We start from the raw sequence: 13,221 nt of genomic DNA, 5'->3' as shown, positions 1-13,221 counted from the left end.
ACAAGCCTGCCAACCTGAGTTTGAACGCTAAGACCCACATGGTGGACGGAGAGAACCAATTCCCCAACAGGGTGTCCTCTGACCTCCATGTGTACCCAGTGGTACATGCACAAAATAAATAAATGTAATTTAAAATTTTTAAGTTTTTTATGAACTCAAAATGAACAGCAGGTGTTTGTTTGCTTGTTTTAGAGACAAAGTCTCCTGTCACCCAAGCTAGCCTCCAAATCACTACATAGCTGGAGATGACCTTTTATTCCAGATCTTCTTACCTCCTCCACCTACTCAGTGATGAAATTCCAAGCCAGGTATTCACTAGCACACCCAGTTTTATGCAGTCCTGTGACTTCATGCATGCTAGACAAGAATTTTAGCCGCTGAACTATATTCCTAGACCTTAAATGAATGATTTGTGCAACTGAATTTGAATTAGGATGAAGTTGTTGCTATTAAATAAAATGCTAAGGGTATTCATTTACAACTCTGAAAGCCAGACACACTGGTGCACACCTGTAATCCTAGAGGTCTGTGAGTTCAAGGCCAGGCTGGTCTTCAAAGTGAATCCAGGATAGCCAAGGCTGCACAGAGAAACCCTGTCTTAAAAAAATAAGGGGGGGGGGGTGTGCTGGAGAGATGGCTCACTGATTAAGAGCACTGTGTGCTCTTCCAAAGACCTGGGTTCAATTCCTAGCATCCACATGGCAGCTCACAACTGTAACTCCAGTTCCAAGGGATCTGATACCTACATACCAAAGCACATAAAATAAAAAACTAAATAAAAATAAAAAATTAAGAAAAAACAACTCTCTGATCCTTATACAAACAGACCCTCCCATTTAAACATTTGCTTTTATCAACACTCAAAACTAAAGATTTTGGTTTCTTTGTTGTCCATTTTTGCTTTTGTTTTTTCCTTTTTGTTTTTGTTTTTAAAATATGTGTATTTATTTGGAGGGGAAGGCTCAAATCCCACCAAGAATAAACTTCAGGGTTCAGTAATCCATTTTTTCCATGTGGTTCCTAAGAATCAAACTTAAGTCTTGAGGCTTGGCAGAAAGGGCACCTGCTGAGCCATCTTGTCAGTCCAAACTATTTCTAAGAAATGTATCTTTCATTTTACTTACTACTCAGTTCCTTATGTAAATCAAGTTTTTAGGGTCACCATTAAATACATTAAATACATTAAAAGAATGTATTTATAATGTGCATACATGCACAAAAACACAATTGTGTATGTGTGGATGTAATGATTAATTTTTTTTTTTCCAGGAAGTACAAAAGTTAAGAACTACCACCTTACTTTATATATATATCGGAATTCTTTGGAAGAAAATAAAAGTAAAATATATCAAATGGCTAAGTCACAGAAAGCGATTAACTTAATCTTCAAAGTATAATTACATAAATCATTACCTGTAATGTATACATAAAGACAATCTATATATCAATTATCATATTCAACTTTATGACTATTCTCACCACAAGTGAACTACATATAAATAGGTAGAACCATCCAATGGAACATTAGGTATAACAATATGGATAATCATGATCTAGATTTCAAACTTTCACCCAGCATTTAAAAAATATATATAAAGAGAATAATAATATAGAGACTCAATGTCACACACACACACACACACACACAAAAAAAAAATCTGAATTCCAAATGTGAGTCTGGAAAATCCTGAGGTATTATAATGAGCTTCTATCTAAGCAGAAACATGTTTGCTAAGCATGTATGAGGTCTTAAATTCAATTACCAGTATCACCTTCAGCAAGAAGTAAACAAAGTAATTACAAAGTGTTATGAGGGTTTTTGGATGCTGGGGATTGATCCAAGTAGTTCCTATATTTTAAAAATATATGGTTAAAAAGCCATAGTCCTTTCAGGAAGAAAAGCAGTATAATAAAACCCAACAAGCTTCTCCATTTCTCAAGAGTTGGTAGTGAACTCACACAAATATCTCATTTTAAATATGCTACAGTCAAATTTTTACCTAAACCTATCTTTATCTCCTGATAAAGCTATGACAGTCAGAAAATAATATTAAGAAAAAAAGAAATCAGCCAAATTTTTATATCTACCATAGTTACCATAAAACAAAATAAAAATAATTAGTCTATAAGGAATTGTAGTAACATATTTTGCAAAGCCATAGTTGGGCTGATTTAAACACTATATAAGTAATGAAGGTGGCATTCTACAAAAACTAAGTTAAATAAACTCTAGTGGTCTGGATAAAATGAATTAAAGTACAGGTGACATATCACAGGAAAAATATTATTCTATTTTATACTACCATCATGATTCAAAGCAACTGTGACTATTTCCATGAATGCCACAAACTAAGCAGACTGATTATGTATTATTTTTGTTGATATAATACAAAAATCTATTTAATAGATATTAAACCTTAGGACAAAAGAAGGTAAGGTCCTAAGTTCATTCCTAATACCAAAAAGTAAAATTAAAAAAAAAAAAAGCTCAAAATAGTCCTTCTTTTCTCTGCTTTATGACCTCCATAATGTAAATTGTTATGCTCCATCACACCTTCCCTACCATAATAAATCTGAAGCTAGTAGCTAAAAAAAAAAAAGCACTCTCAAGAAAAAGGAAAAACTCATGTTCCTGGCTATTACATATCAGCACATTTCAAAATTACACACAATCTCTGTGTGCATGAGCTTCTGTGTATGTGATTAAAAAAATGTTTTTCTAAACTGCTATGTTGGATATCTTTGTGGTTTATCATTTTTTAATTTATTATTTATTCACTTTGTACCCCAGCTGTAGGCCCCTCCCTCATCCCCACCCAATCCCACTCTCCCTCCCTCTTCTCCCCTTATGCCCCTTGCCTAGACCACTGATAGTGAAGGTTGTCCACCCCTTCTATCTGACCCTAGCCTATCAGGTCTCATCAGGACTGGCTGCATTGTCTTCCTCTGTGGCCTGGTAAGGCTGCACCCTCCATCCCACCCCACCCCCAGGGAAAGTGATCAGAGAGCCAGCCACTGAGTTCATGCCAGAAACAGCCCCTGCTCCCCTCACTAGGGAACCCACTTAGAAACCGAGCAGCCAAAGGGCTTCCTCTGAACAGGTGATCTAGGTCCTCTCCATGCATGGTTCTTGATTGGAGTATTAGTCTCTGCAGTGATCCCTGGGCCCAGGTATTTTGGCTCTGTTGTTTTCCTTGTGGAGTTCCTGTCCCCTCCAGGTCTTTCTATCTCCCCTTCTTTCATAAATTTCATGCACTCTGCCCAGACTTTGGCTATGAGTGGTTTATCATTTTTATGTCTATAGAAAAGAAGGTTGTACATGTTTTGATGAAAGCTATAAAATCAGGAAACTCCCTCAGCAGAAAACCTTGCAGGCAAGTTGTGATGATATTTGTTTTGTTTTTCGAGACAGAGTTTCTCTGTGTAGCCTTGGCTGTCCTGGATTCCCTTTGTAGACCAGGCTGGCCTCAAACTCACAGAGATATGCCAGCCTCTGCCTCCCAGAGTGCTGGGATTACAGGCACCTGACCCAGCTCTAAGATGTGAAGATTTAAATGAGAAATGTCCCCCATAGTTGGTGGGTGGCATTTGATTGTTTGGTTCCTAGTTGGTGGTACTGTTTGGGTAGGTTTAGGAAATGTGGTCTTGCTGGAGGAAGTGTCAATAGATGAGGGCTTTTAAGTTTCAAAGCCCCCCTGGGCCATTATTCTCAGTGAGCTATTGCTTCCTGCTGCCATTTTAAGATATGAGCTCTCAGCTGAGCAAGATGATGCATACCTATAATCCCAGCACTTGGAGAGAGAGGTGGAAGGAGGCAGACCCTCTGTAAGTTCAAGGCCAGGCTGGTCTACAAATCGAGTCCAGGACAACCAGGGCTACACAGTGAAACCCTGTCTCAAAAAAAACATTCAAACAAAAAAACCAATGTGAGCTCTGGGCTTACTGCTGCAGATGCCATGTTGCCATACTCCTTTGCCATGATGATGGATACTTGTCCCTCTGGAACCATAAGACCAAATAAATCCTTTCATCTATTAAACTGTCTTGGTCATGGTGCTTTACCACAGCAACAACAGCAAAAAAACTAATACGTTAAGTTCACAGAAGGCAGGAACTATGTCTCATTCATCTTTGCACCACTAACACAGTCCCAGGCTCACAGCATACATTCATTTTGATGAACTAATCTGTGTTCATTCACTTAGCAAGCATTTGCTTAGTATCATAAAATGTTTCAGGACTGCACTAGGTTATAAGGTATTCATTAAAACAGGTTATATACTCTGTTGACTTCAAATCTAGTGGGGAAGGGGAAAATAAATATTTGAACAATTCAGATCATTAAGCTTGTAATAAGTGCTGTAAGGAAACTGAATAAGGATACAAAAATAAAGGGGATCTAAAAAGAACAGTAAGCAAAAGTCTCTCAAACCTTTAGAGGATATATTCAAAACGAAATATAAGTGAGACAAATAAATATTGTAAAACCTGATTTCTGTGCTATTTTATAAACAATCATAAAGGCAGCTACTGTCTGCATTTTGAAATTTGTAGTTTTCCAAATAACTGTTATTTTTTTTTTAGCATCACAACTCTAAACATTAAGTTGTTAAATACTTATTAAATAAGGTCAAATGTACATAACCATTCCAAAACTAATATTTTTATAAACACATTACTTTTGAAGAGTACCTTCTATATAATTTTTTAAAATCAGAAAGAGAAGACTAATATTTTTTAAACAGGAGCAGCCACTGTCTTAGTACTTTGCTTACTTTGGGTTTTGATGGGTTTTTTTGTGTTTTGTTTTGCTGTTGTTGTTGTCATCACTGGAGGCAGAGTGCTGCTATGTAACACAGGCTCAAGACAAGCTCATGATCTTCATACCTTAGGTTCCCAAGTGCTAGGATTACAGGTATGCACCACCATACCACGCTTATGCTATTTCTTAAGGCAGAAATCTCTCAAATGCTACTACTTTTAAATTAGCAAAATAGAGCTTTATACTTAAATTTTATACATATAAAAATATACATATAATATAAAATCTTACGGCTTATGGATAGCAATATAAATATTAAAGGTGAAGAGAGAAAGGATCAAAATAGAAGGCAGTATCTTAGGGAACTCATTACAGTCTCAACTCAGAAAACTGGATATAGGAAGTTTAAATCAGTTCTTTTGAAAAGTAATTATAAGCTAATATTTTTACTTTCATTATAGAATATATTACCATACTGAGCAAACTCTTAAAGACTACTGATTTGTAATGCCACCCATGCCAATGTATTAATCTACAATAGAGTAAATGTAATCCTTACCTGCACTCTCACCTGTTACCAAATGAAGCTAAATGAATGGTGAAAGTAAATGCTCTTATGGAATCATGGAACTAGGTAAAGAGAGTGACTGAGAGGCCAAAACCAGGACACATAAAAATATTCCTGTCCTTCAGCAAAGATTACCTTTCTAGTTACCAGAATTATCATGAATCCCAGGTGATATATTTCTCCTTTGTACAAGAGTGTTGTACAAAAACATTGCCAAATTCTGCTTTTTCAGACTCTTTTTCAATGCTGAGTGCTGACCATCATTCCATTTCTGCAGACACAGTCTTTCTTTAGACATGTTAAATTCAATTAAAAACAAAACAAAACCAAACCCCTCTACTTGTTCTACTTGTTGGACACTATACTAGTTACTGGATATACAAAGTCAGTAGGAGATATTCACCACACACATGTCCAAGTTCAACCTCTTTTAAGACAGATACTGTCATCCTATTTTTAATTTGGAAAACTGTCAGTCTTAAAATGTTTTCTGTATATACTTAATTTTCTTTATTTTATGAGGATGTTATTTAATTTTTCAGAGTTCTGAGTATACTTTACCCATGCTCTTATCAACTACAACAGATATTTTGTACAGAGGCACCTGGAGTACTGGGAAGTTAACAGTTTGTCTGAAATCACTCTAGTAGTAAGGAGTAGAGCCAAGAGTTAAATTGTGTCTTCTGATTCCAAAGACTATACATCCATTCCTCTATTCCATGTAGTCTCTGAGAGAACACAACATCTCAGAAATACAGAAAATACCTAAGTCAGCTCATCCAACTCAGTTTTTATGGCTGCCAAACTAAAATCAACAATATCAAGTTTAAAAGTTTATACAGTTTTTAGATCCCCCATTAACTAGGCCCCCTATTTAATAAGCCAGTAATAACAAATCTTCATGATAGTAGGCCAAGGCCCAATTCACTATTATTTAGTAGTCTGAGAAAACAGAATCAAAAGCCAGCACCTTTCTAGCTAAAAGTTCTCATCTTAGCAAAAGCAAGGCTCTTCCAATATCTAACATTTAAATTTTACTTCAAACTTGAAAACTTATGTAAAGCATGTTAACACCAACTTAAAGACAAAAGTTAAGCAAATAATGTAAAAAGTACACCACTAGGCAGTATCTCAAATCATCTAAAGGCTGAAATTATGTATTTAGCTGATAATATATTTTCCTTTAATTTATGCTAAATTATCCAAAAGAATTCTTAACCCCACTGCCATCTTTCTTGTTTGCTTCTTATTAGCTATTCACTGCAATTATGGTAGTCACTGAACCATAAAATTAAACACAAAATTTAGTGTACACATAAGAGAATATGATGAAGGAAAGGGAGAACAGGAAATGGAGGAGATAGGCTAGTAGGTGGGAGTGCAGTGAGACTATAAACACCAGAAACTGCAATTCATCAAACAGGAAGTCCTCAAATCACATGACAGGCAGGAAAATAAAATTATAAATAAATGAAAAAGGATTAAGATGTAAAAGCCTAAGAGCCCAGGCAGGAAGAAAAAGAAAGAGCTTTAACTATTTAGATACATTTGCTTTTTTAAAACAATTTTTGAAATAAGATACATTTAAATAACCTGGTAATAGTAGAAGAAAAATTCATTTTATAGTTATGCTTTTCTAATACTCAATAATCATATTGTTTACAACCAAAACACTAGAGAAAATAATTTTCTCCTAAGTACTGAATCAAGTATTTATGGTAACCAGTTTTTTTCTTCCCACAATAGAAAAGACTCAGTATTTTAAACTCACAATTAAGATACACTATCAGAGTTCAACTGTTCTTACCCATTAACGTTGCTAACAGACACAAGGAGTACATTTCTTTGTCAGCTTGCTCCTGAAGTTCCTTGGACGACAGTTTGCCAGTAACAGCAATCTCTTCTTGCTTCACAGAGTGGGCTGAGTGGGCTGCAGCAGACTGGCCACCTTCCGCTTTGCCTTTTAAGATCTCTATTGTAATTCTGTCACCGTGCTGTAAAGGAACTGGCTCTTTTTCCATTCCTGCCTGGGGTGGCATTAACTCTTTAGGAGGAAAGCCATATCGAATACACTGCAAATACGGAGGAATGTTGAACTCTCTGGCTATACTTTCCTGAAGTTCAAAAAAGGTTGTCGAAGGCTTAAGGGTAACCATGGACTGCCGTCCATCATTAGTTGTTATTCGAATCTTCTTCTCCTTAGAAGTTGTAGGAGAGTAGGGCACCTTGGTGGGGGTGGCAGGTGCAGAAGATGGGCCATCACGAATAGTACTTGGAGAAACAGTTCTGGGCTGCCCCTTTTGCTCTTGTTTTAGTTTCTCTGTTTTCCGTTTCTGCATTGCAGAAGCTTGTTCAGTGATGTTCTGTTGAATAGTTCTTTCAGTTTTACTCATGTTTAGTTCTTCCTTGTGCAAAGTTTTTGTTTTCTGTCCAGTAAGAATAATTTTAGTTGGAAGCTGAGACTCCAATTCTTGTCCTTGCACATCTCCAACTCTTTGAGCATGAGCACCATCTATATTGACTGGAGTGTAATCATCAGGATTTTTCTTTGCAGTCTGATGCAATATAGTGTGGACAACTTTCTGAACTAGGATCTCACTCCCAAATTCACCTGGAAAGTGTTTGGTAACAAGTTTCATTGCAACATCATAAACATTACTATTCAAAGATGGATCACTTTCATACTGGAACCAATATACTGTTTCTCTGACTACTCTCCCTCCCCATTCCAATGTAATAGGAAAAGCTTCTGGGAGATTGTCATATTCTTTCCCTTCCCAAAAGTGTTTGAATCCACAACCACATTTGCCACCGGTAGACCTAGAATTAGTTCTGTCTCCATCCAAATATACAATAGAGCCATCTCCTCTGACTCTTCGAACTGATGTGCCATGGCACCAATTACAAGCTGTTAGATTACTCAATCCATAGTCTGGTATCAGAACATCTTTCACTGGATCATATGAACAAACCAAATTGTTTAAGGGAAAACTGTAATTTTTGTCAGGCCTCAGCTGTCCATGAGTACTTTTTGCCAAGTTATACAGTTTCCCTCCTGGAGCCAACCACTCAGGAGGTACATGAAGTTCAGAAAGGGCACCACAGAGCAAACACTTGTGAAGGCGATTATCCATTACTGCTTTTTTAGCAGCTGCTGTAACTTCCTCAGGCTGAACTCCAATCACCCCAGTCCTTCTGTAGAAATACTGATGTACATCAGCAACCAAACTAGGATGGATACCATGTTTGTCCATAAAGACTTCTTCCATAGCAGCAACCAGCCTAAGTAAGTATTTATCTTGCAAACTTCTGTCTCCTCCAATAACACAACCACCATCCTCCTCAAGTTTGATATACTTCTTAATAAGGTCCTGAGGCACACCCCATGCTTTAGGGAGCAAATTCATGGGTAGTTTGGGCAAGGCAGCCCCTTTTATGCCTACCAAGGGAATATAATGGTTTCTACCGGAGCTACTCCACGCAATACAGATTGGCTTGTTCAAATGACCATCTCTCCCAGTGCATTTCTCTGCAGGTATGAGTCCAGGTAGAAAGGTGGCTGAATAATCGCCAGAGCTTCTCATGCCGCTGAGGGAATCTAGGAGAATTATGGGGCGATGTAACACGTTAGCAAGGCCAAATATGTGGATATTCCTCAAGCCCAAGGGGACACCTTCAGGTGGCACAAACAGAGGGTCACACTCATTGATAATGTCCTCCCACTCAGCAGCATCGATAAAGTCATGAAACAGGGCTTGATATCGGGCTAGGTGCTGCTGAAAGTGCTGCTTGAGATTCTCTCTCAGGGCATGCCAGAAGAGCTCTCGGCCTACCAGAGCTCTGGACACAGCATGCACGAGGCAGTGTCCGTCCCCATCCACATGCACCGGGATGAGGCACTCCTGACTTTTATTGGCCCGTTTGATATCCTCGAGAGTGTCGTGCAAATAGAGCAGGCTTCCGGAGCGGTCCTTGCCGTAGCCCACTGTGTTGACATGCTCCGGTTCGATGAGGAAGGCCCGGTCACCGAGTAAGGCGCAATCGAACAGTTCGCCCTGGTTCATGTCCCGGAGAAGCTTGGCCCGGCCCGTTTGTTTGTCCATTCCGTAGCGTGCCAATATGGGAGACAACAATTTGCAGTGGTAGTTGGAGAGGCCCATCACCTTTACCAGTTCCGTGTTCTTTTTGGGAGCCCCCGTCACCCCGAGAAGCGCGTTCCGCAGCAGATTGTGCAGCACTACGTCCGGGTCAGTCACCTCCTCCACTCCCAGCAGCTGGTGCTGCTCGTGCCGCTGTCCGCACTCGGTACACTCGATGCTGACAGAACCGGAGGCCGGGAAGAACAGACGCGCCTGGCACTTGGGATCCGGGCAGCTCCCGGAAAGGATCCTCCGGTCCCTTCGTTTCGAAAGGCCCCCCGGAGTAGCCGCCGCCGCCGCCGCCAGCGACGACGAAGTCTGCGGAGCCTCGGGGGGAGGAGGCGGCGGCGGCAGTGGAGGCGGCGGCGGCGGCTGAGACATCGCTCTGGGCTCTCGCTCGGCGTCCCAAGCGACCCTCAAAGGCGCATAGCCAGACCTCTGCCGGCCCGACGAGGTCTAGTCCAGGCCTAGGGCGAATGGCTTTCCTTTCCCTACCAGTTCCTCCTCCTCCTAGGCGAAGGCGGAAGCGCCGGACGTTGTTTCTCTTCTCACTTCTCCACTGTCTCAGCCGTTGCCTCGAACGTAACGGCCACCACCCCACCCCGCACTCACACTCACTGACTCTCGCTCTCTCCCTCAGACACAGACATACACGCCCTCACCGAGACTGCGCAGGCGTAGCTTCCGCTCTGCCTTCTGGGAATAAGAGTCTTCCGGCTCCTCCCTCGCGAAGGAGTGTTAGGCGCTTCCGTCCAGAAAGAACTTCAAATACCACAATGCAAAGCGACTCGGCGCACGAGGGGAGGAAAAAGAGGAAGGCAATCGTAAGGTGGGGGCAGAAAGGAAGCCGATGACTCGCGGGGCTTGTCGGTAGTTGTATTTCTAACTGGATCTCTTTTGTAGTTTGCCTCCCCCTTACATGGCCCAGGCGAAAGAGTCAGAGAAACCATACGTCCTAGCATGGTTTGCGTGGTGTCCCGCCTCACTTTACCTTTGGGCAGAAAGGAGTGTGCTTGATGAAAACAAGAATGAAAGGGAATGGTGGGGTAGAGGGTCTGAAGTCCACGACAGCTGCAAAGGTTGGGGAGTGGAAAGGCTATGAAAGGCAAGAAAAGGGAAAAAAAAAAAAAAAGAAAAAGAAAAAATATCCCAGGGATATGTCGGGCTAGGAAGTGGAATCAAAAGATTTAGTCCATGTTAGAGGTTCTAAGAAAATGGGAGAGGGAGTTTTCAGTGGAACTACTAATTTTTTTAGTGTACCAAATTTTCAAATACTCTTCACTCCTAAAGGTTAACATTATCATCTTTTTTCTTTTATTACCACCTAGCTAGCAAGTGCCATAACTGAGCTTCACCTTATTTGTAGTTAAGCATGTACTAACTGCTTAACTCTCTACTGCTCTAATTTAAGAGAAAATTAACAAGAAGTGAGCATCAAAAATGGCTTCTGTTTTGGAGAAGAAGAAACCGAGCAACTGAGGAAGCTGAGTACTTTACTCAGTGTCTGACTGCTCATTAGTAGCATAATTAGGGTGAAAAGCAAAACTATCTTTAAAGGAGCCTGGGTCTCATACACATTTAATATAGGAATAGATCTGAGCTGTAGAGCTTGTGCTGTGGGAAAGGGCACTCACTGACAAGGTTGAGTTTGATCCCTGAGATCTACATGGTGGCCAGTGGGAGAGCCCCACCATGACTTAATTTTCTGAGCTCTTCATGTATGCTGCACACATAAATATAAATATATAAATATATATAAATAACTATAATAGAAGGTGTTCCAAAGCTGTCTTTTTTAAATTTGTAATGCTGAAAATTGAACCCAGGGGCCTCGTGGATGCTAGAAATGAACTGTACAGCTGGGTTGTGACCCCAGCCTTCTTTTTACTTTTTGTTTTGAGACAAGGTTCAAATTGCATAGGCTGGTCTGGAACTCAGTGGATAGCCCAGATAGCCCCTTGAGTTTTTCCATCCTCCTGTCTCCGTCTCTTCACTAGCTTCAATTATAAGCCTGAGTCACAAGTACAGAGCAGTTTTTTTGTTTTGCTTTATTTTGATTTTATTTGGTTTGTTTTGTTTTGTTTTGCCAGACAGGGTCTAACTATGTAGCATAGGCTATCATTCTTAACCCTCTAGCCCAAGCTGGCCTCAAACTCAGTCTTTCTACCACCAGCAGCGGCCATCAAAGGCATGTGCCAGTTTCTCTCTTTACTTTGTGTATATAGGTATTTATATCATTTTAGTCAAAGCAAGGTATTCATAAGTGACATTGTTGCAGAAGTTGGTTGTTTTTGCCTTAACAGATTTTATCCACAAAGGTATGGAGATTGCGCAAACATCCTAGCTGTTTGTTTTAAGATATAATTCTTTTGTACTAATTTCAATAGTTTGATACTGAAATTTTAAAACTGTCATGCAATGAGCAGCAATAACAGCAACCAAGAAATAAATAAATAAATGAAAATGACCTTCCTTGGCAGTAACTTCCCCAACAGGAAGCTACCTTTACAAATGTGTTCTTTACAGCTGGGATACAAAGTAAATAAACTGTAATTAATATAAAAAAATACTAAAGACAAAAAAATGTGTTCTCGGTTTGGGAGACACCCCAGAAGAAGGCAGAGAACAAGTGTGGACAGCTGGCACTACAGCAGGGCTGCCGCCACATGTGGTGATTACAAATGCCAGGCTCTCTAGAATGAGTCCTGGCTCTGTCATTTAGTGCCTCATTGAACTTGGGCAAGCTTGCTGGTCCTGCCTGTGTCTCGTTATCTTCCTTTACAAAATGAAGGTGCTCATTGTGAAGACAGCAGTGAGGATTAAATTAGCGAATTCCCGCATAGTGCTTAGAACAGTCTCCCATGCCCTGAGCTTCAATCTCATACGGTCATTGTTACTATTAGATATGTGCGCAGAGAAGAGAGAAGATCACTTGAGAGTACTCGCTGTGTATCACTGTGTATGGTTTTCCCATTGATCGTTGTGAGCTAGGGTCTTTGTTTATTTGTTTGCTGTTTGTATTTGTGTGTGCTGCTGTTTGAATTGGTTTAATTTAAGGTGTCTGGGGTTTGGTTTGATGTGGTTTGGGGTCTTTTGAGACAGGGTTTCTCTGTGTAGCCCTGGATGTTCTCGAACTCATTCTGTACACCTCGAACTCAGAGACCTAGCTGCCTCTGCCTTCTGAGTACTGGGATTAAAAACATACACATTTTTTTGATGTTTTGAGACAAGGTTTCATGTTGCCCAGGCTGGCCTTGAACTCATTATGTAGCTGGGGGCTGGCCTTACTTCTGATTTTCCTACCTCTACTTCCCAAGTGCTGGGATGATGTGCTTTTATTTCATCTTTATACAGACAGGAAACTACAACCAGAGTGTTTACATGTTGAAGAGTAGAGTAACTCATTAGATCAGTTTTTAGGTCTCGTGTCAAATTCTAAGTCTCCTGAGCAGGAGATAGCAAAGTACTAGTCAGATAGGAAACAGCTGGGCACGGTAGAACATGGCGATAATTCTGGCACTTAAGAGGCTGAGGCCAGAGGATCGTTAACTTTAAGGCCAAACTAGACTATGTAGCAGGGCCCTGTGCCAAAAATGTAAAAAATAAAATAAAAAAGGGCGGGGCAGAGGCGCTTGGGTGCAGGCCTGTAAAGCCACGTGCTCTCTAGAACCGTCTCATAGTGTTTAGGAGATAGAAAAATGTATGCCAGATCAGCAAAACCAACTGTTTTAAATGCTGGTTTGGGTCTTTGC

General features: G+C 40.2%; 1 protein-coding gene across 1 annotated transcript in view; it reads right to left on the bottom strand.

Annotated features, from left to right (window-relative positions):
* Vcpip1 (valosin containing protein interacting protein 1) overlaps positions 1–10,112 on the bottom strand; it is a 28,260-nt gene extending 18,148 nt beyond the window's left edge. The window contains exon 1 of the mRNA XM_055603342.1: positions 7,138–10,112. Within this exon, the coding sequence (XP_055459317.1) occupies positions 7,138–9,850 (2,713 nt within the window). The 5' untranslated portion in view covers positions 9,851–10,112. The remainder of the gene's footprint in view (positions 1–7,137) is intronic.
* Positions 10,113–13,221: the final 3,109 nt, after the last annotated feature.

This window comes from Psammomys obesus, unplaced genomic scaffold (genome assembly GCF_907164565.1).
Source record: "Psammomys obesus unplaced genomic scaffold, mPsaObe1.curated_primary_1811, whole genome shotgun sequence".
Classification (NCBI taxonomy): Eukaryota; Metazoa; Chordata; class Mammalia; order Rodentia; family Muridae; genus Psammomys; species Psammomys obesus.
This window is presented reverse-complemented; position numbering and strand designations above follow the sequence as displayed.